General features: G+C 46.5%; 1 protein-coding gene across 1 annotated transcript; it reads left to right on the forward strand.

Annotated features, from left to right (window-relative positions):
• Nucleotides 1-1967: 1967 nt before the first annotated feature.
• LOC306705861 (phosphatase and actin regulator 1-like) lies at nucleotides 1968-21887 on the forward strand (the record flags this gene model as incomplete). Its single annotated transcript, XM_079172723.1, is given in 12 exon segments — nucleotides 1968-2328; nucleotides 4622-4786; nucleotides 11167-11247; nucleotides 12906-13165; nucleotides 13167-13196; nucleotides 13198-13481; nucleotides 14633-14826; nucleotides 15471-15627; nucleotides 18586-18641; nucleotides 19625-19686; nucleotides 20464-20608; nucleotides 21811-21887. Coding segments are annotated over 12 exon segments (1872 nt in total).
• Between the last annotated feature and the right edge of the window lie 1935 nt (nucleotides 21888-23822).

A 23822-nucleotide genomic window follows, 5' to 3' on the forward strand; every position in this document is an offset into this window, starting at 1 on the left:
TAACACCATATGTCTAGAATCAGATCTAGAATGACGGGCACAGCGAGACAGATAATGACAGTGAGAGAGCAGACACAAAGGATAGAAAGATTTCAAAGTAAAAGAAAAACAATCGGTCCAAAGTAGAGATAAAGTTTGATTTTGTTACTGAAGTTCTAGGTCATGTTCTCTCCTTCTTCTCTCATGAATTAAGCCAAGTGCTATGCTGTATAGCACTGATTAACGCTGCGTGACGCACACGGTTCAGAGCCACATTGCTAAATGACCTGTCTTGTGGCTTCAATTATCTGATTCTTGTAAGAATGATCTGAGAGGAAATTGAGGCCAAAGTGGGCCCCAAACTTTACAGGATGTAGACCCGTGCAAGTCAACGTACTGTAAGATAATCCAAGGGGAGTAAACAGGTTTATGAAACTAGCAGTGCAGTGAGACAGCAACATGTGTTTCTCGAGTGTTTAAAGCCTCTTATACTCTCTCACCCACACACACACAGTATGATCTACCTGAGGAAGACTTTCGCTCCTTTATCCGTTGACCTCTGACTCTTTGCTGCAAAACATCATGTTTTAGCTGTTTTAACATCCCCATTCTTGCCAGTTTCAACTTTGCACCGGGGAGGGGCAGCTGCAGCGTTGCACCGTGGTGGGGAGTGAGAACAAAGGCCTCCGTCCATCATTTTAAGAGACGGCTCTGATGTCACTGAAGTGAGCTGCAGCCCGCCACCATTCACTGCTCGATAACTGGCCATTAATGTTATCAGCTATACCGACAAAAATGTGCTGCAGTAGCTCCGGGGATCGACTCGTGTTTGGGACTGTTTTGGCTGCTGTTTGGAATTTGTGATGTGAAGAAAGAATATTTAATTGCTGTTGCTCATTTGAAGTACTGAGCTCTCGATCGCTGATTACGGCCCCTTTGCTGCGTTTCTTTCTCTTTGATTTGAATTCTCTGAGCTCTTGTCTGCTGTTATTGGACAGACGCTGTCGTTTCTTTGCACTCACGTATACGTCTCTAGCTCCTTGCACTTTGAAACTGACTTTCTAAATCTCCCTTCAACTTTTTGGCCTTTTTAATCAGATTTTAAAATGCAACTGTTTCACATGCTCGTCTTTCACACACAAAATTAAACAGCGAGTGATTTCATAGTACTTGTAGTCTGCAAGACTCAATAATGACAATAATGTCTGTCTAAGGGAATCTAACAGCATCAGCACCGTCATCCTCTTATCTAATGTTTGGCTATATTCCCTTTTAAAATAAATGACTAGACTCAGACTCAAGTAATTATCATTGAACTCCTCTGACTAAATAATAATATGTTGGTTAGATCAAAAGCACATCCTAACTCACTGTTTTTGTGCAAATATCATGCTTATGAAATGTATTAAGTAGTGGACGATTTTGCTTAAAAAAAAATACAGAAAACGGTTTATCATGTAATGTAACAAGCGACTGGGATCCTATTATCAGACGGGCAACTTTTCCTCCGTCAACGCCGGCCTATTAGAGGAGCGCACCGGGCAGCCAATCACAGGCCCTCCCTGCTCGGCTCCACTAATCGCGGATTAGCTACAACCGACTGCAGTCTGCAGCTCGGGGAGGGAGAGGTAGTCGCTGCCTCTCACTACTCACTCTCCGGTTTATTATTAGCTCACTTGGATCCGGCAGCAGCGGGCTTCTTTCTTCTTCTTTCTGTCTTTCTCAGCAGCAGCAGCAGCAGCAGTAGCAGCGACTTTAACATTGCGCCGCCGAGTAGCTGCACGTTACCGGGATCTCAGGTAAAGGTGTGTGGGGGGGCGACACGGCAGAGACGAGCGGCTGTTGGTTTTTTCAGGCTCGATGGAAGCCACTACCGTAGGTCAGGTACGACTCAATTGATGGGCCTTTTTTTTTTTTTTTTAAATTGAACGCCGTCGTTCTCACAGAAGCACTGCTCCGCTCTCGCGACCCCTTCCCCACCACCCCCGATGTTCAAGACGGCCAATTACCCGACGGTGGACCCCGCGCCCACCATCATGCACGGCACTTGGTTTGCCACGGGGTGCCGAGCAACGCCCGTGGCGGTGGAGAAGCCGAAGAAGAAGGCGGCGTTCAGCCTGGTCAAAATCATGTCCCTCGGCAACAAGAAAGGACACGGCCAGCATCCGCAAAGCCACAACCACCACAACAACTACCAGCAGCAGCAGCAGCAGCAGCAGCACCACCACCACCAACACCACCAGCACCACCACCACAACAACAACATGCCCTTCGCCATCCACTGTCACATCGGGAAGGAGATCAAGCACATTTGCAGCAATTGCAGTCGCGGGAACGACACGCAGGACGGTGAGTAAAGAGGCTCGAGCACCGGGCCGTGGCGGTGCTTCCGGCCGGGGCTCTGTGATCTGCCGTTTGGGCCCCATCGGGCTCCATACCGCTCAGTGTGCTCCTTCATGTGTCTGCTAGTTACGGTTTTAAGTGAGTCATGTGCCTTTTAGACGCACCGCGACTGATTCATTGTTGCCGTTTGTGCTTCTGACTGGATCAGAACTTCTTGTCGGGGTTGGGCTCTGATTGAATTGCTACTTGTTGGTTTGCATCACACACACAAATCTATTTATTATGGAAGCTAACGCATTTCTTTTATGTGTTTATATGTGTGAAGGCTGTGTGCACAAAGCCATTTCCAGGTCAGTGCCATTACATCATCACTCAGCCATCTTGGTATGCAAACAAGTGTTGTTTTTGTTGTTGTTGTTGTTGTTTTTAAATTAAAAGCAGCCACACCGGTGTGTTTGTGTTCCAGTGGTAGAGAATGCAGGTTGTATGCAACTGGGCCTGATGTCATGAAGACATTTTTGAATCACCATGGATACTTGGAAGAGCTTCCTCCTCGTTTTACTTTGCAGATTGAGCTGCTCATCCCTCTGTCAGGATTTTGCACATGAGTTGTAGACATTCTTGGTTGTGTGTGTGCGTGTGTTTGTGCCTGGAAATGGTCCAGTAAAAGAAAGATGGGGGGAAGTAAACACACGGCACCGACACAGACAAACTAGAGAATACACAGATGGTTCAGCTACCCAGAATGCACCAAATATGATGTACATTGCGTTAGCGCGTGGAGGCCTACAAAGAAGTGTTTGATGTAATTCATTTGATTGCGGTTCATAAAAGTGTGGCGTCATCCTTCATAGAGCCGGTTGCGGCTCGGTTTGTTGGGTGTCACTCGGCTTTGATTTGCCTCTTTTGTCTTCCTCGAGCTTTTGGACCTCCTAATGAAGTAATTTGACTCTCCGCTGGATTTAATTAGCACTGTCTGTATGGAGCTATTTATAGAGCGGCGTGGTGCCGAGACGTGTTGGCTCCGAGGCACCAGAGCGTCCAATTCGTCCACTGCGTTACTGTCACATTGTTTACCCTGCCGGTGTCATCGACTCGCGAGAGTGACACGTCCGTGTTGGCAAACGCCACGAATGTGACCTAATGATTGGCACAAACGAGTTCCCTGACAGCATGTCATGGGTGGTGATCTGTCACAATCTGGACTCCAGACCCAGGCACGAGAACGTGGCCCTTTTTTGGAATACTTATTTTCCGTTATAGTCACCCTGCTCGAGTGTCTGCTTTCATTGCTCTTCAAGTTGGGTAATCGTTGCTCCCACAAGGCGGGAAATCTTGGCGCCTGTGCCGTGCAACACTGTGCTAAGGTTGCAAAAGATGATGCAAGTGAGGCAAACTCCAAAAAAAAGCTGCATTTATTAAGACTCTCCGAGTGGACCGAAGCCTTTTGTATGATCTCGTGAATGCCGTTTATAATAATGCCGTTTTAGTGAATGCTTTTGCCGGTCTTCTGTTCCTGTAAGATGGTCGCATTCAGCTGTTTGGCTGTCGGGGCATGCTGCTTCCATTTTTATACACCTTAAATATCTGCGACACTCCATTTTCTAAAGGCCCACTGTGGTTTGTTTGCTGCTAGCATTGCTCCATGTTTAGATCCGTTCCCAGTGAGTCCCAGAGTTCTGATCGTACCTCTGCAGCTAATACATTCGCTTTGGTTTTTCTAAGCGCAACTTTTGGAGACGTTTTTTTTTTTTCCCGCTTGTTTTGCACTCCCTGGATCGCAGCATCTCTCCAAACACGACACGCCCTTTTTCGCGTTTTCATTTAATAACTCGTGTTCGAGTGAAACGCTTTTGATACCCAACGGTACGTGAAAGTCGTAAGGAGCTGGGGCCTTGTGAATATTTAATGAGAGGAGCAGAAAGCTTTCCCTTTTAATGAGGTGCTGCTTATCAGTCTGTTTTTATTTTGTGTGTGTGTGTGTGTGTGTGTGTGTGTGTGTGTGTGTTTTGGCAGGCTGCTGCCAGCGGCTCGGTGCGATGCAGCCTCAAACTGTTTAGGCTCAGAGCTAATGCTATCTGATCCGCAGGTTTGTTTATCCTCTCCAAACCTCGTCCAGTCACGAGGGGCATCAGGGGGCCACTTGGCACGGGTTCCTAACTGCTTAAGATCTCTGTGAGCAAAAGTGTCTGCTGCGTTTACTGCTATCTCTCCTGCACGAGTACCGGAATATCACCTCCTCTGCATCCTCGCCTAACACAGACCCTGTTGTTGTTTTTTTTTTTTAATTCCCTTACAGCTGAGGAAGTAGAGAGGCTGGCCGCCATGCGTTCCGAGTCCTTGCTCTCCGGCACCCACACTCCGCCCATCCGTCGCCGGAGCAAGTTTGCCACTCTGGGACGCCTCCTCAAGCCCTGGAAATGGAGGAAGAAGAAGAGCGAGAAGTTCAAGCAGACATCAGCTGGTACATGTCTCTTTTTTTTTAATATTCTTAATTCTACAGCATGTTAGTACAACACGTGACATGTTTATTCACACACGACCCCGTGATGTCATCGCGGCGTCTGGTCGTGGGAAGAAATGCGGTGGAAATCCTTTTGGCCAAAAGATTTTAAAAAATAATTGAGTTTCAGCGTAATCGGAAAAGGTCTCTTTAGAGTTCCTTTGATCTTGCAGGCCAGTGCTTTTCGGGGGGTGGGGGGGGTGCGGGCGAGTGGGCGAGTGGGCGAGTGAAGGACACGCTGTACTTAGTGTCCCCAGACTGACACCGTCCTGAATTCTACCGTCAGCCCCGTGGACAAGGAGGAGACAATTTGTCAGACTGCATCTGGCCGGTTGGAAGCTTGTACAAAAGATGAGCAAACGCACCGAGGCCTGAATCCGGTCTGAGCGGCACAGGGCGTTCTGATTTGGGAATATTATAAAATTAGCACCCCCCCCCCTGGCTCTTCTGCACTCTCTCTGGCCTACGTGGTATGTTCAGTGAGACACACAAGTGCTGACGAATTCTATTTGTTAGCTTTCGATGCTTGACTCTTTGACTTTTTTTTTACTGTATTTTCAAAGATAGCAATCACTTGATGAAACAATCATGAATGCCGCATGATAACGGCATCTCCCCTGTTGCGGTGAAGGACAACAATGAAGAGCTGAGCGACAAAAGGGCTTTTTTCCCCCCCTCCCGTTACAATGGTGTTAATGCACAGTGGAGTTGAGTGGGGGGGGGGGGCGCTCATCACTTTTGTTATCCACTTGTTTTGTGTGCATAATGCTGCTGTCTCCAGATTATTCTTTTGCTGCCATTGTTCCATTCAATCCTTTTTGATAGCGCCGTGATGCTGGATTATGACCCAGCGGAACGGCCTGTAAAGTGGAATCTGTGTGTCGTTTCCCAGCTGCAGGCCGTGTGCAGTCCTGCAAGTAGCTCCAAAGCTCAGGCAGGTTCTTTAAACCAAAGTGACGCCAGTACCACCGCACACACACACACACACACACACACACTGTCACCTCAATTTCAGCAAGAAGTGTGAACCCGACCCCCTTTTTTAAAGCCCCAAACAAGAGGAACGCGGCCTGCACAGCGATCCGCTGCAAAATTCATATTCAAGTGACAGGAAGTGGCTCAGGGGATGAATTTGAACGGCAGCGGTCAACACCTGGCGCATTGCACTTAAAGCGGTGCAAAAATAAATGCATTTTCTAGAAACGGTGGCTCAAATGACTACAAATGCGTGATGTGAAAAGAGGTTGCTAGTAGCGATGAGCTGACAGAGCCGCTTTGAAATCCAAATGCGCACCGACAACCTATTAAAGGGGGAACGTTATGAAACCGTGTCTTTTTATGAGCCAGTGAGCACAGCAAGTCTTTTAAAAACACCTCCATTGATTTGCATATTTGATTTGATTTTCATATTTACAGTTTTTTTGTAAAATAGAGGGAAATGTGTGCTGGCAAACGCCATCGAGTTCGCCTGCTGGAATGCACCCTGTTGTTATCTGGCTAAGCATCGGGACCCATTCAGGGGTTCGAACAGCACTGAATCCAGTCGTGTCTATGCATGAAGGGCCAACAACCGCTGGAAGCCTGGATCGGATTTTGAGTAGGCGGCATGTTAATCTAACAAGACGGAGAAACGGATATTGAGTGAAACGGATCATTTGGAGAAAGGAGCATCTCAATTATTTGCTCATTCCAAGAAGAAAGATGGCTCCGTGTAACTCTCCCCCCCCCCCCACACTTGTAATCCTCTTGTAACGAGCGTTTTGATGTCATGAAAACTGTGTTCAGAGGAAAAAAATTCAGTTTACTTCATCTAGGAAACGTTGGTTGACCTGTAGCCCCGCTATTCATTTGTGTCATTGTTGTTTTTTTGTCCGCTGCTGTGCATTTTGTCCTCATTTCGTTTGTCAACGCTAAGATGGCAGCCTATTTATTTACTAGCCTCAAAGCCTGGAACGGGATGACGTCATTTTAACAAATGGGAAAACTGCTGCCACATAATTATGACAAATACCTTCAACCTTTCGACCTGTTGCTTTAAAGGAACGGTGAATCACAATCCATGTAGTTCCACTATATCAGAGGGAAGGAGGACGTCTCTGCGGCCGATATCTCCTGAAACTAGGCAGCTCACACCAAAACAATCCGGATCGATACATAGCTCCACAAGGGAAACCCCCCCCCATATGTGCTTTTGATTTTAGAGTTGAACCCTACTCGTCCCTGCAGTCGCCGGCGAATGCCTCACTGGTGATGGTGTTTGCTGTGCCGGCGGGGAGCAGAGGCCAGCCACTGGGCGTGCAGATGTTGTCGTAGATAATTGGCCACCGAGCACAGCGAGAGGATTATGAACGTGTTGTGTTATTAAGCAGATGAAGGCTGTACTCCTCACCTCAGGAAGGAAGCGGGCAGGGCCTGACAGTCGGGCGTCTTATCGCGCTCTGTACGTTCAGCAGAGATTCTTCAAAAGAGAACCCGGTAGTCTGCCGCTATCGCCCATCTTTTGTTTCTAATCCAATTAGTCAGCGCTTCCTGGTGAGCAGCGGTCGTCTAAACGCACCCTTCTTGCTGTTCATTAGCGTTTTAGGTTTTTTTCCCTGTATCCTCTTTTGCTGTATCAAAGACGCGTTTAGCCACATCAAGCCTTAACGCGCGAGCGTCTCATTGATAAAAGGCTCCGTGAAAGTTATTTTTTTTTTAACGCAGTGTTTTGGATTTTTTTTTTTTGCGAGGCTCGGGCTGAGAGAAGTGCCTCGGTAGAAGGCTCCACTTTGAGCTACTGAGCCTCGGGGTTGGTAGGATGTGTTCTGACTATCTGGGTCACTTCGCAGTGGAATATATTTTCTCTGGAAAAAAAGAAACTAAGCGTAGTGTTCTCAGATCAATTCTGGCTGTACTGAGACGTGCCAGTTTTCGTTTGATACGCTCTCGCCTGCGTGTCCCTGATGAGCCTCTGATCTTTTCGTCTCGGCACAGACCGAGCGGCCGCAGTCGTCGGGACGCCGCTCGGACCGTCCGAAATAGAGCTTTGCTGATATTTAAGGTGATTTAGAGGGCAGCGTCTGCTTTATGGACGCTGATATGAAAGATGCATTGTGCCCATTGGTGGTAATGATCCTCGGCACATAGTCCTAGACCTTATTGTGAACTCGCAGCTCATCATCTGCCATTCTGGTGACCCAGTCAATCACATTCAGGATCAAAGTTAAGGAGAGAGGCTGTTTTAAATACAAAATCCAGACTTTTTCTATTTTTTTTTTTTTCCTATGGCTCTCGCAGGACCTTCCTGATGAAATGAACATGAAATTCCAATTCTTGCACACTATTAATGCATTCATTAAATATTAAACAACATGTCACGCAAGGATAGCCAGTGATTTAACTCCTGAGTGCTCGGGCCAGCTGCGGTGTCCCATTTTTAACAATACCTTTTGTTTTATACACAGACAATATCTGACAATCTGTCAAGACGTATCCGGCGCAACGGCTTTTGAGTTAATGGTATTGCGTAACCGTGCAGCCATAGCAGTTATGTCATCAAGCCTTGAGTAATTACTTTTCATTTTGGCTGAGACGGCAGCGTAATCCCCGAACACGTTACGGAAAACGCCAGCCGTGCGTCGACCTTCTAGCCTCTGGGTTCCCCCCCACTCTGGCGAAGTGTTGGTGCGGATGTTTTCATCAGTCGTTTTTTAAGAACATTGTGTCTGTCATGCAAAAGACAGTTTTTTTCTTTTTTTTTCTTTAGAAATATCTTCGGTGGTGAAATCAAGTGTTTATTGAAGGATTTTTATTTCAAGAAATGAGACGCTATAGAGGCTAACATAGTATTGTCTGTGTTTTAATGGTGTTCATCCCTCAATAAGGGGGACGTAGATTCTCCTATGTTGACATTAATAGTCAAAGCACAGTCGCCGCCTCTCACTTGAAGAGGGTTGTGTTGAGTTTTGAGGAAGATCGACTGCCAAGGTGCAGAGATCCCTACTTTTGATTACACTTTGACTACTACATTATCCAGGTACGGCTCAACTGGCAGACACTATTAATAGAAAGCACTCCGGTCTCTGAGCCGTTGTCAATTTTAATGAAGTTTGAGAATGCACAGGTGCAAAGAGGTGAATTCTTTATGCCTGCGGTGCTTTGTGGGACTCTGCTGGAAGCGTTCCTCTATGTTGATTCCGGGTCAACTGTTAGAGGCGTGTATTTATCCCCTTTGACTTGACCTTATGTGAAATTAGTTGCGTCTGTAAACAAATAATAAAAAGAAATGTTGATCTGTCGGCATCAGCATCCCAAGTAACATGTACAAATGGTGCAATTCACATTCTTCAATGTAGCCCTTCCTTTAGGGCTCCAGTGGAGAATTTATCTTTGTGACGTATTTGGGAATATTTTGGTCACCGCCCCCAAAAAAATGTATCGCTGCTTTAACTGCTTCCTGGCTTGGAGCTGATCTCAAGCGGGCTTCTCTTGGAACACTTTTGAAGTATTGAGTGATATTGAAGATCTGGTACCCTGGAGGAACTCCTAATGGAGCGTCGTGTTTGATGATAACTCGCTCTTTGCTGGCGTAGTTTTGAACACTGAAGCACAGAGGATCCAAATTTGCCCGTCTGACATTTGCATGACTCTCATTTGTGTTTTTTTTAATTTTTAATTTTTTGGACTCTCAGCAGTTGCTTTTCAATCCACTGTGCTGTGACTAAGGGCACGGAGAAGAGAGGTCAAGCCGTCAGTATTTTCATGAATCCGCAGTGAGGATGTGTTGGCATTGAACACGCCGCACACACACACACACACACACACACACACACACACACACACACACACACACACACACACACACACACACACACACACACACACACACACACACACACACACACACACACAAGAGCCGGGACGAGACTCCTGGGTCATCAGTAAAGCACACATGGCCCGACCTGTGATCTCCCTCTTAAGCAGCAGCTACAGAGGCCCGCAGGGAGATTCCTGCGCAGCGTGCTCAAGTGCTGTTGCCGATCCTCATTTCACATTCTTAATTTGTTCCTATGCAGGGGTAGAATTTGGAAATTACCAACATGATTTTATTTATTTATTTTTTTTAGCTGCTTTTGTTCCGCCTACTGCTACAAGATGTTAAGTGCCTCGACTTTTGAAGCCTAAGAATAGAAGCAGCAGCAGCTATGGGGACGTGTTATCTTGTGCATAATGCATTACAATGGGAGGTGCTGTTGGAACAGCTTCTCCACCCTTTTATCTCTTTTGTTAATCGAGGGCTCGTTTATGTTCAGCTTTAGGTGATCAGAAGAGAAGTTCCACAGATTATCCCGGATGTTACCGACACTGCTGTGCTCTCAACTGAAGTTGCTTGGAATTCTTTTATATGATAAAACGATCGAAAGATATACCATTTAGACGCGCATGTGCAGCAAGACCAATAATATACTGGTGTTCAAGTAAATCAGTAAAAAAAAGAAAAGCATTTCCTCAAAGGATAAGTTTGTTGATAGCCTCCATTTTTCTTATTGTCTGATCCCATTAAAAGACAAAACCCAACAATGAATTAATGCTACAAGTATCACCTGTGCAGGCAAAGCCTGATGCATCTACCTCCATTGTTGTCCAAAAGCGATTTTTTAAAAACTCAACGCGCCCCATTGTTGCACTGGGTGACGTGTCCCTTCATCACAATGATTACGGGCTCCGTAGTTTATTTTGTGTCGGGTCGGCGTACGCCGCCCCTGCTGCTATAAATACTCAGCATCCCACTAAATGTGTACTAATCCGCGGCTGAAAATAGTCCCCCGGTAAATCCGCCGCTTGCTCCTGTTTGAGTAATCTTTTGCTTTAAAACTACAGTGCCCAGCTTTTTTTTAAAAGGGTTTCAGGCCATTTTTAAAAAAAATACGACCGTGTATTTCTGACCTGTTTTTTAAAAGGGTTGCGTCTTCAGATAGAACAAATGGGGTTTGGGGCTGAGTGCCACAGACAGAATAGGGGAAGGCTAATGGATGGTTAGTTTTGGTCTGTTCATGGGACCTGTTGACAATAATAATAATAATAATATAGAATAATGCCTGCCCTATCTCATGCTTTCAGCAAAAACACTCTCTAAAAGAGGCGGCGATTTTAATGGCCGTGCACGGCCATCTTAAAAATCCCTCGCAGACTTCCAGATATTAGTATCATGAGTACAAATCTATTTAAAGCCATGGCTCTTGATGGCAAACTATTTTGCTTCGGGATCTGGAGATCTCTTTTTGTTTTTTTGTTTTGTGTTATTCAAAGGTTTTGCCGATGTGAAAATGACTTTAACATTATTCTCCTTTTTGCCCCCTCAGCTCTGGAAAGGAAGATGTCAATGCGACAGAGCAGAGATGAGTTGATCAAGAGAGGAGTGCTGAAAGAGATCTTTGAAAAAGGTGAGCTGCATGTTCTCCGGTTCCAGTCTGATTTCACCAGAGCTGGAAACCGTCTCGGGGTTTTTTAACGGTTGGAGCGCTGCGCTGAATTGGAAGTTCCGTTCGTCTCCTCGTTAATCAGGAGTGTCTGAAGTGCGCTCTTCAAGATTTGGCATGGGCATCTGGTGATATAATCTTTCATTATAGAAATTTTGTGGTTTTTTTTTATACACTCTTTGATCTTGATTTGATGTGCCCTGCTCACCCCATATTCAAAGCTGGAGAGTGTATTTGAGTCTCGACAGCAGAGCGCCGCATGCCTTCGGGACATCGCACATAAAGTTAGAGAAGCTCAGAAAAGTCTGCGAAGATGTGAACCGAGCGAATGAGGGGTTTCCTTATTTTACTGTTTTACAAATTGAGCTTTTTTGGACAATGTTCAAAAACAAGAAGAAAGCTGAAACATATGCCTTCAAACATGCCCAAATCAAGTACAGTTGTAAATGGAATATTTTATTTATTCATAGCTTAAAGTGCCCCCCCCCCCCCCCCCTCTTTTGCACAAGAGCTGTGCCACTCCTTAGAATGCAGTGCATATTAATTAGGCCAGGTGTCCCTGCCCAGTGACAACCTAGTTTCCATCATAAAAAAACCCCCAAAAAGCTTGTGTGCACAGCTTGATAGATCAGCAGTGGTTATTTGTATGCATGCAAAGCGCTGCGCCGCTAGATCTATTGAAGCTGCATTGTTTCATCAGCACTAACATTCATTCCCCTGATGTATAGATATACCACACAACTCTCTTTGTAGTTCAAATCGACTCTGATCCAGATAGAAATAGATCCGCCGGGGCAGAAACGTAACTATAATAGAAATGCAAAAGAAATCCCATGTTAGCAAAAATGTGCTACAACCTTTCATCTGATTGGCTGCTGGATTGTAAATCGGCTTTAACTGTTTGCCGTTTTTTTTTAGACTTCCTGGATTTTAATGTGGCACAAACGGCAGCCAAACCCCCATCACTCGTCTAGTTGAGAGTTAAATGGTACAGAGTCCGCCATCTCAGTGGCTGAATTTAAATCAGATCTTCCCTCATGAGGACGCTTCAGAAGGAGGGGGGCCTTTGAAGGTCTTTTTGTATGACAGCTGGGTACAGCAACGACTGACATGAATATGAGCAAAAAGACTTACCTTTCTTTCAAAAACGTGTGTGTGTGTGTGTGTGTGTGTGTGTGTGTGTGTGTGGGGGGGGGGGGGGGGGGTTATAAGCATTCTTGTGGTTTTCTCTTCAAAAGGCTGTCGCGATGAAATTTGGGAATGGGGGGAGAGCTCCCAACATGAATGCATTGTTTGTCAGAATATGTCAGCCTTAAAAAAAAAAAATAAAAAACATCAAACGGCTCCGCGCTGTGAAAGAATTAAAAAAAGCTAAAGTTCTGTCAAACTGCTTGGCTGACAGCGCTCCCTGGTCTGCTTTGTGCTGATAAAGGGCTCTCGGGTCGTTAAACAGCCTGAGCTGTTCTGAATCCACTTCCCATTGTCTCAAAAACCGAGCACTTCATTTTCAACTTGGTTGGAACAGTCTTTCCCTGTGAAGTGTCTTTTCTTGCAGTCAAATCACGATTTTGGATGCTTGTCAGACTTGACGCTTCTGTCTTTTCTTTTCTTTTCATGTTTAGCCACCGTTGAGTTCGGATCCTCGATGGACGGCAGAGTGTGCACTAAGGAGCCCTCTATTAAGTCCTCTATGGTCCAGCCCACCAAGAAATCTGTCACCTACTCCGGAGACCTTCAGGATAACCCCGCCAAGTACCACAAACAGCCTCCCGCTCTCCCTCCGAAGCCTTTCTCTAGGATCCCGAACCACAGCATAGGTCAGTTGATGCCCTTTTTAGTTTTCTATCTAGAGTCTTGCCAGCCAATGAAGTTTCCCTGTATGCCCGGGGGGAAAGCACTCCCCGCCCCTTCCTCCCCAAGAAAGTCATGATTTGTGTGCCCACAGGGGGAATGGACTCCTCCGGCTCCCCGTCTCCGTCCCCCAACCCCCTCTGCGCTCTCTCCCAGAAGTGCGGCCCTCCCCAGGGCATGTCCCTCCACCACGGCACCCTGCTGCCCTCCCAGCTCGCCGCGCTCTCCGGCCTCCACCAGAGCCACGGCCACCCGCTCCAGCTCCAGTACGGCAGCTTGCACGCGCCCAGCCGCATCATCGAGGAGCTCAATAAAGCCCTGGCGCTCTCCATGCAGAGGTTTGAGAGGTTAGTGGCCATCAGCGCTCGGGGTCATTCAATCTAAATGTCCTCCCAGTGAAGGCAGGCGGGGGGGGGGATTATGGATCGGCCTATATTTGCATCACACAGAACAAAACTTTGTGTGGAATTTATAATATTTCCCCGATTGGATGTTATCGCTTTACACCGATTGGCCTCAAAGGGTTGCCATGTCTCCTTTTTTATAAAGAATGATTGTGTGTAGAGTCTCTCTCATCTCTTGTTGGTAAAAGCTGTACTAATCACAGCACTCTAAATACTGGGGGGGGAGGAAAGCCTTCTAATTAGCTTAGACCGTCCTGTTTACCAGGTTGTGTTTTCGTCTGCTACTCTCAAATCCGTCCCGGTGTTATTGAGGTCGCGTCCTGCCACGTAGCGCCCGGCGTCCGGGTCTAAATCGGCCCGCCGCCTCCCAGGGCAGCGTGGCCCAGTTTTGAAGTGTATGTGTGGGCGACGGCTCATGGAGGAGGCGTCCCTCCAGCAGTTTACAAGAGCAGCGTTTCTTCTCCGTTTGGAGTGAGATAAATAAATAAATAAATAAATAAAGGGACATGGTAGCGGATTGGACGTTATGTAACGGACATTAGGATCTCTTCATCACCAAAGCCATTTGGGCAGGGGGATAAGGAAGTAACGGCCGTTGCTCACAATTGGGACCGAAAGCTCCAAAAAGGGTTGCGTAACCGCTCCGACTAGACTGCGGTTCATCGATAAATCAAATAGGCGAGCTGGCGGTTGGCACTCGCAACGATTGCTCCTGAGCAGTTTATTTCTGTCACCTCTTTGTTTTTGAATGATACAAAGTTCAGTTGCTCTTTTCCTCTTGTGCAGTGCGGAGGATTGCATGGCATTGCGTAGGACTGCACAGAATCAGACGTGGTCTGCTTTCAGGCTCTTTGTACTCCAGTCCCATTCAGCTGGAGTTCTGTATCTGCTCTCCCTCTGTACTGGGATTAAAAAACCCACTAAGCTATCATTGTACCAGAAGCCCCCTTTATTGTTTTAAATCGCTTTCTTTTCTGGATTGAGAAGGTTTATGGGGGTTATGGTTTCAGTTAATACTACATGTCATAAAACACTGTTTTCCTGACTGTTTTTAAAAAGATCTGTGTTTATTTGCGTCCCTTTCGCTGCGCCAGCTCGGCGCTGCACAGCATCGGTCAGTGTCTCCCCCTGGACCGGAGAGAAGTGCCGTCCGTGATCGTCGACTACGAGGACGACAAGGAGAACATGCCCAACGAGTGCGACTACGAGGATCTGCCCAGCATGTACAAGGACGAGGACGACGACGTGGACGACGACGAGGACGACGACGAAGACGACATATTTACAAGTGAGTGGCGATCAGGCGCGGGGACCTTGAGGAGTCTTTGTTTTAAAATGCACAAAGGAAGACGTAAAAGGTAAAAGGCCGGGTTGTGGAAAAGTGACAAAAAAACAACCCCCCCCCCCCCATAAAAACAGAAACAGAGGCAAGAAACCTGTCTTTGTCTGTTTTGTTGGTATGGATGTCTCATGTTTACACTGTGCGACTCATGCGGATCGACACCTGACTGCTCCTGGAGCTCAGATGAAGGTTGATCTTCACAGCAGGGCCAAACTTTGGTGCAAAACACTCGCCTCCTCTCGGCGAAACTGCTGACCTGTGCAACCGTCCGCTTGTTTCCACACGGGAGCATGTTTGAACGGTTCCATTGCACATGGCCGATCACAACCTTTAAAAAAAAAAAAAACCCTCTATGTGCCACATGTGTGACTTTTAAGGTGGAAGTATGAGTTAGCCCTTAAAGGTACAGGACACTTTCCAAATCTATGTTGAGGCAAACATTCCATGCAACTACTTAAAATTCTGCATCAGACAAAAAGCAATTGAGAGTTACGGTTGAGTGACAGAAGAGCGTTTTTGTTAAACGTGGCCCCAGATCTGTGCTTGGGGCCTGCAGCTCCTCTCATGCGGGACCGCTGTGTTTGGTTCAGGTACCCTGGCTCAGAAGGTGCTGAGGAAAGACTCTCTGGCCATCAAGCTGAGTAACCGTCCATCCATAAGGGAGCTGGAGGAGAAAAACATCCTGCCCATACAGACAGATGAGGAGCGACTGGAGTCCAGGCAGCAGATCGGCACCAAACTCACGAGGCGAGTGCACGCGCACACACTCATTTTTTAAAACATGAATACATTTACACACACATGCACAGTTTATGGGCCAAATATATTGAAGTAAATCTGGTTGATTATTGCTGGAAAAACGGCACTTGAGCCTCCTCAACCAAAGCGATAATGATTTAGTCTTTTACTTTGGGCCGACGTTATCCCGGCTGATAGAACTGTGACTCAGTCCAAAGCCGTTGCAAATGTGAGCCTTTTATTTTGATTTCTTCTTCTATTGAAACACTTTTATATCCTTTCATTTTCTCCATCTCGACATCCGATAAGGATAAACGCTTTATCTCGTTAAAATGAGGCTCTGAAAATGGAGCTGACCTAATTTCAGCGATGCATCACATGCCCCTCCCTCCTTCTCTCTCTCTCTTTCTCTCTCTCTTTCTCTCTCTCTCTCTCTCTCTCTCTCTCTCTCTCTCTCTCTCTCTCTCTCTCTCTCTCTCTCTCTCTCTCTCTCTCTCTCTCTCTCTCTCTCTCTCTCTCTCTTTCTTCTTTTCTTCTCTCCAGCTCTCTCTCTCTTCTCTCTCTCTTCTCTCTCTCTCTCCTCTTTCTTCCTCCTGCCTGACTTCCTCCCTCGCTGACTGAATCACCACGGTGATGCATGTGCCAAACTATCTCTACCCGACTCCTCCACACAGCAGCACCACGCAATCCACTTCATACCGCTCTCTCTCTCTCGCTCTCTCTCTCTTTCTCCCCCCCCTACAGTGGTGCAGTGCGTACAAATCACAGGAATTTCTGTACATATGTTGAGATCATAAATGTGACTTCTAGTAATTTAACAGATCAAACAACGTGATTTTTTTGTATTATTTGTTTCCCCCCCAATGCATCACACGCCTCATTTGATCTGAACACGACTTAACTGTCCGAATGAAGAGGATGTGATGTGAAGGGGAAACAGGCCGTCACCTCTATGGGTAAAACTGAAAGCCGGATAGCATAGCAAGATGCGAGATGTGGGAAATATGGTTGCGAGGGAGGGATGGAGTATCATCTCCAGCCGTTGGCACAGACCTCGCTGTTCCCCACTGTGATTGGAACACGGCGCGCGTTCCCAGAAGGCCGGCCTGCTTAGTTGTCATGTGCCCAAAAGGCTCCGTCACAGTGTCCTTTGCACGGTGTCATTTGATGCGCAATTCCCAATTTCATTTTTTTTTTTTTTTGCCGTCGGTGCCGTGTGATGTTGTCTCTTGTCTCGGGCCAATCGGAATTGATTATGAGGCCGCGGTTGTAGGACGCACTGACCTCAGCTCACTAAACCCAGGAGACTCTTTATCTCAAGAGGAAGCGTTTCAGCTTTTACCCTGGAGAGAGTGCTCTGCTCTGTGTGTCTTTGACTAAATGTTGCTTTGATATGTTTTCATGTAATAAGTAGTTTAGGTCTCTTCAAGGAATCATTTGACATTTTGGGAAATGGGCCCATTTGCTTTCTAGCTGAGAGTTGGACGACGAGGTCGATACCGATCTCTCGTCTGTCGGGTAAATGTGAAGCTACAGCCCGGAGAGGGATAGCTTAGCTTAGCTTAGCTTAGCATAAGAGGGGAAGATAGAACTGCAGAGTTTGATAAGTCTTTGTCATTACGAGTAGCAGCTCCCACATTCCACACATTTTACCCGTTGTTAATGTAAAAATATTGATTAGTGCCGCTTCAAACAAATCGTTCTTCCACTTCATAAACCCTTGAGTAACTCCATATATAATCTCATCGTACTCGCGTCTCTACTCTCCCTAGTGCTCTGAACAGGCAGACAGGCTGCCCTCAATAAAACCTGGTTGTGATGGAAATCGTTTGCAGAGGGCCGTCCCGTCCGTATGGATGCTTGTTGACCAGTCCGAGCATGTTTATCTGCGTTTTTTCTGCTCGTGTGATGCTCAGACCGCACCGAGAGGCGGAGCGCTCCAGCCTGGGATTCAGCGCTTTCGGCTTTTACCGAACAATAACGGAAGAAATGACACAAGACGAGATGAGACAAGCCGGTCCGAGCGCGGCCCCCGGCCCTGCCTACAGTAGCTTGGAGAGGGCCAGATGGCTGCCGGATCCGAACGAGACGGAGGCAATCATTGATCCGGCGCTTACTGTCGGGTCCACTCCCGCAGGGTCCTGACACGGCGCTATAATAAGAGTCCCCAGTTGAAAGCACTTAGTGACCTTTCAGAGATTGCCTCACTGCATCGGAGCCATTTCAGCCACAAATTGGAGATAATTTGTACAAAAATGCATCGTTTCAGATCTTGCCGCAAATGAGATGACGTGATGGGAACAGTGCCTGGCTGTCATGTTCCATGCGTCTTCGTGGTTTACTTTTAGCCGCCTTGGGCACTTTTCGGTGTGCGCGTGGCGTCATAATGCTTTAATCAGCGTCTTGAGAGCGGAGTCTTCAGGAGGACCTGGCTTTTACTGGCCTCATTCCCTGCATTGCACCAGTGTATTATCATGCACATGTCTTTCCATTAGAAAAGAGGAGTTGGGGGTTCGTGGCTGACTGCATTTTTGGAAAGTGCCGTCATGAAGCAAGAGCTTAAAAAAAGAAAAAAAAAAGATGCAATTCTATCAGTGATGAGAAAACTAAATTGGACTCTGTTGCTCATAAATAAGTTGTGCAGGAAGTAAGGACACATTTTAGTTCATGACTAACGTATTGCATTTGACTTTAAAGCCCAGGGTTGTCAGCTGTCAAAGCACTCATGCTGTGAGGCAAAATGTGAATAAGGTAACTTCACTGGGAGGAAAAAACAAGCAGCTTTTGACCTATTTATACCACAGAAGAAGAACCAGTGAAATGTCAGATTTCCTCTTGAACGACATTCAATGTTTACATGATATCACATGTAAAGTAGGTTGACTTGCATCAGGCACTTGATGGGTTTACCTCGCTGACCTGTTGCCAGGGATCATGTGCTGACATTGGCTGTATGTTTCTTACCAGGCGCTTGAGTCAGAGGCCGACGGCGGAGGAGCTGGAGCAGAGGAACATCCTCAAACGTGAGTGTCTTCATTATACTTTACATTATCTCGAAGCTGCTATGGCGAGCTCACAAATAACCACAAAATAAAAGACAAAAACCTCCAAAATGACCCTCTCTAACTACGTGACCCTTCATTGTAGAGGCCTAGTTATGTGAAAGCTAGTGGCATACGTCGTCTTTTCATCTGAGGCACACGGGGGCAGCAGGGCTCCCTGAGGGGTCACGTCCAGGGAGACGGGTTGCTTTTGCTCAAACACGCACATGCAGTATCAGAGAGGAGCAGCTCTGTCGCCCGGGACTCTGCGTCTCTCACATCAAAGACCGATTTACCAGCAACTCATGCTCTCCTCGCCAGAAAATACAAAGCCTAAAGAATCTACGCGTGACCAAGTCACGTCCGCCCCATCACTCACTCGCACACAGTACCCAAGGTTAAGCTTCATTTTTCCAGGGTGGAATCCAGAACTGCGAGCAGCATTACGGATACAGTATGTGTTCAGCACGAGCACAAGATGCAGTTCGCCTGCCAAAGCTTTCACAAACAGGAGCTCGTGTCCCAGAATGCTTCTTGTTTACTCTCGTCTCTCCTTTTAACTTGCTGCTCTGAGCTGGAGGGTTTCTTCTGTGAATATATGTATAGTACAACACATGGATGAGTTTCGGGGAGATGTACGAGAGAGCTTTACGTGATCAGAATTCATTCGTAGTAAAATAAAGAAATGTTTATGCCTAAATGGGTTAATCACTTGATCAGGAACGTGGACCCAAAAAAAGCCCTGGGACAACTTGAAAGGCACGGAGCAATCGTTCTCCCCTGATACCCATCCCTAATAGCATCAAACGGCAAAAAGGATGGAAAGTGCAAGAAAGTTATCCAGTTTAGTGTGAATCTAATGAGCCACATAACGCAGAGAACTGTGTTTGTTCCCCTTTCAAGTGTCCTCTAAACATTTTGTGCACGCTCGCCGCATAACGCTCGTCCTCTTCGTTTCTCTGCAGCTCGCAACGAGCAAGAGGAAATGGAGGAGAAGAGGGAGATAAAACGAAGGCTAACACGAAAGGTGAGTCCAGAATAGCTCCGAAAGTGCAAAACCCACACGTGGTCTTTAGGCATACGGGGGGGGGGTTAGAAGTTGGCAGGATAAGCAAACACTGTGAAGGTGACTCGGGGATCTGGTCCGGTAAAAGGCCTGGCGTTGTAGTTCTCAGGTCTCCCCCAGGGGACCCCTTGCCCCCCCCCCCCCCCCCCCCCCCCCCCCCCCCCACCCCCCCCCACCCCTTCAGCATGTTTGCTGCCAAATCCTTGGACCCCCATAGCGAGGCGGTCGAGCATGTTTCCCGTCACTTTCAATTACATTCTAGCACTTCCTGCTCACCTGCGGACATCCTGCTCCAAACAAAAAAAAATCTGGCAGCTGTTGGAGGGTTTTATTTAGCGCATCACTCGCCTTGTTGTGTGCAGCGTAGTGACATTCAGTATTGAACAAGATATGTTTTAAACGAATGACATTTTATTTTATTTTAGAAAGATTTGTGATCATGATACCTACAACATTCTACCGCTATAAAAGATTTCTGATTGCAAATGAGTTTCATCTATGTACCGCAGTTTCTTGTTATTCGTCTGATTTGGCGCCAGATGTTGGTGATTTCCATCTAAAGTTGTTGCTTTTATAATGCATTTCTCTGAAATTACCAATAGATTATTTAAGCCCATTGATTTGAATAAATATCCCGTGTGGTCTTGAACCAAATAAGAAATACTGAATGTGGTAAAGGAACTCTGCTCGACCTGGTTTTCTCTTCTCCATCTCTATTCTATCCTGCTCCCTTCCCAGCTGAGCCAGAGGCCCACTGTAGAGGAGCTGAGAATGGCCAAGATTCTCATCCGATTCAGTGACTACGTGGAGGTGTCAGACGCCCAGGACTACGACAGGCGGGCAGATAAGCCCTGGACCCGGCTCACAGCAGCTGACAAGGCCAGTATCGCTTACGCTTTCGTTAAAATGAAATCGTCTTCTAATGATCTCAAGAGCTCTCTGCGCCCCATACGAGGCGAGCCCTTTAGGCAGGAGAGTGATGATAGTGGGGACGTGTTGTGCTCCGTCCTCTCAGCTGTTTGGTTCCCCTGTTGCTGGTGAACACCCTGCAGCGGTCCATGCGTCTGACTTTTAATGAGGTCTTGATTTTATTTCTTTTTTTTAGAGCAGCGATGCGGCCTCCTCTTGCTTTTGATGATGCGCAGTTCTGAACACGGCAGGTCACACCTGAGGAGCGCTCATGTGAACATCGCGGGGATTCAGCGTTTTTTTCTTTTTTTTTTTTGATTATGCAGTATCTCCCCTTACATAAGAGAGGGATCGTACAAGCACTGCCTCAGGACCCCTCAGCCGCAGCGAGGCTCTGCTGATGTGTATATATATATATTTTTTCTCCATCTAGCACAGATTTGAATATTTGTTCTCCTGTCGCAGAAGCATCCTCTCTGAGAATTGAGGCCGTTTCTGAGTCATGTCGCATATCAAAAGCGGTGACATCACCTGCCTGGGTTGCTGTCAAACATTTAGAGGGGATGTAAGTGTATTTAAAAAAAAAAAAAAAAACCCGGCACAGCACGCCATTTTACTCCCTGGAACTTTGACTCATCCTCACTTTGAGAATCTCTGCACAATCATCCTGCCCCTTGGGCAAGGCACTCATCCCGGCACTGCTCCAGCGGTGCTACTTAGACGCCATGATTCACTGGGTGTTGTTCCAAATGTGAACGTGTGCAACTACATGAATGGAAACGGCTCAAAAAAACCAACCTGGAAAAGAGACTGACGGCCTGTAACACCTGAATACACTGTTCCGCTCTTCGTTCTAAAAATAAACCTGTCGGCCGAAAGTAAAACTGCTATTTCAATGTGTGTTTTTTAGTCTTATGTAAATAGTTTAAAAAGCACAAGCTGACTACCCAGGTAGAAGAGCAACAGATCGTATAGTACCGTTTATGCTCTCTGATGTCTTGAGGGGGGGGAGGGCTCTTGTGTTGTGAGAAGAGAACTTAGCCGAATATTTTCAATCCGTGGCCTTCGAGATGAGCGTAAATGGTGCATGAAGCCTGCTTAAAAAGGAGGTAGAGGCTTAAAGGCTGCAGTTTGTGTACTAAAGATGTCCCTCCTCGTTTTGTCCTCTGCAGGCAGCTATTCGGAAAGAACTCAACGATTTCAAGAGCCACGAGATGGAAGTGCACGAGTCAAGTCGCCATTTAACCAGGTAACGCCGCAGAATCCGTTCATTTTTTGCAGGCACCCGTGCATGCCCCCCCCCCCTTCTTGGTTTTCGGTTCATATACAAGCCGGGCTGTTCGCACAGGGAAGCTCTGGATGAGCTGATGAAATGTTTTGAAACAACACTTTTTTTTTCTTTTTTTTTTTCTGCTCGTCTCTTAGGTTTCACAGACCATAGTAGACCACCACTGTCTCGAGCGGTGCCGGACCGGCGCTCTCCTCCACTGAGAACCTTAAGTGCTGGACAGTGAAATGGTGCCCGTTTCTACAATAAGGCCATGTCTTCTGAAATGCCTTTTTCAAGACCCACGCGACTTGAGTCGGCACCGCGCTTACAAGACGCAGACGCCCACCACTCCATCCACCGTATAGTAGCACACAAATGACTCCGGCCGATTCACACGCCGCCCCCCCCCCCTGGAATTAGCTCCGACCCCCCCCCCCCCCCCCACAGTGAACTCTGTGCGAAGGCTGCAGACTTGATTGTTCTGAGCTCACTACATCAGAGGGAGATCCGTCTTTACTGCACCTGCTGGGACTTGGAAAGACATGCAGGAAGGGAAGGGAAGGGTCCATCCTTAGAATCATGTGCAATATTTTCTTTCCTCTGCTTTTCCTAGGCTATATCACCCCCTAGAGTCCCCTCTGTGTCATTACTACGTAGTCCCGACTTTGTTCCCCCCCCCCCCCCCCCCCCCCCCCCCCCCCCCCTTCATATGTGCAATTCTCACTGTGCCGACAATGTTGACATCTAATTGCTAACTGTGAATTTGAGAGCGTGGGAAATGCCTGCGCTCTCTCCAAATGTACATGTTGTTTATATTGAAGAAGGAAAGTTGCATTTAAAGAAGAATCATGCTTGACAAAGTGTCATTCATGTCACATAACCTCTGAGTTTATTGTAAGAGTTGCAGCTGGCAGATATATTCTGGTTCCAGTGTGCGCAACAACGATCTGTTTTATATTAGTTTGTCTGTTTTAATTCTTTTTTTTTTTTTTATAGAGGCACTTGGCTCTTAAATGATTAATTTCTGTGTTTTTACATGTCCCAGCTCTTTGGATTGGAAACGGAATACCAAGAGCTGGCTCATCACGTTGTTTATCTCTTACGTTTGTTTGTTTGTTTGTTTGCAACAGTGTGTTTTAATGATATTTGCTCATAATGTGCATTGTATTATACATTTTACTTTTTTTACTCGTGTTATTATACGCTTTTGACCAAGCAATATCCGTCGTTTGTAGAGGAAAAAGGTTAAACTACAGGTGTACCCGCCACCATTTTCTTTGTACCGTGCTTATACACGACGTCACACTTCAGGGTTCTACTTTTCCTTTCTACTTTACTTTAGGAAGGCTTTATTCAGGAGGGCTTTTTTCTGCGTTTTTTCTCTTGACTGAGCCACCAAAAACATCTGCCTCTTGCACAGGTTTACCAACACATTCAGACACGATCTGATCCCGTCTCAAATCTACAATTGAACACGACAATGCAATCTCAATTTTTTTTTTTTTTAAACACGAGTCCAGGTAGAAGCGTATTTGTTGAGTCTGGATTTTTAGATTTTTATTGGTCAAAGTCTTTGCACTGTCAAAGAGTTTGGCTTTAACAACGGTCACCGTTTTCAGGCCGGGGGCCCGCGTGTGTATAATATTGTTGGATATCTGATCCGCGACCATCTTGTCTCTTCACTTTTATCGGTCTTGTCACCTGATCTATGATCCCACACCAGTATTCCAATGCTCATAAGCTTTATGTACACAGAATATTTTTTATTTTTTTTTACTGTATTACTTTTAAAGTTGCAATATGAAATTCTTGTTTGTCAGACGAAGAAAAGCGGTAGAGGTTGAGAGGCTGTTGGCCGACCTATAATGCATCTGTCCGCAAAGGAAAAATGCGCTCTCCCTTATTTTCAAGGTCTCGA

Source organism: Pholis gunnellus (genome assembly GCF_910591455.1).
Source record: "Pholis gunnellus genome assembly, chromosome: 14".
NCBI classification, from domain to species: domain Eukaryota; kingdom Metazoa; phylum Chordata; class Actinopteri; order Perciformes; family Pholidae; genus Pholis; species Pholis gunnellus.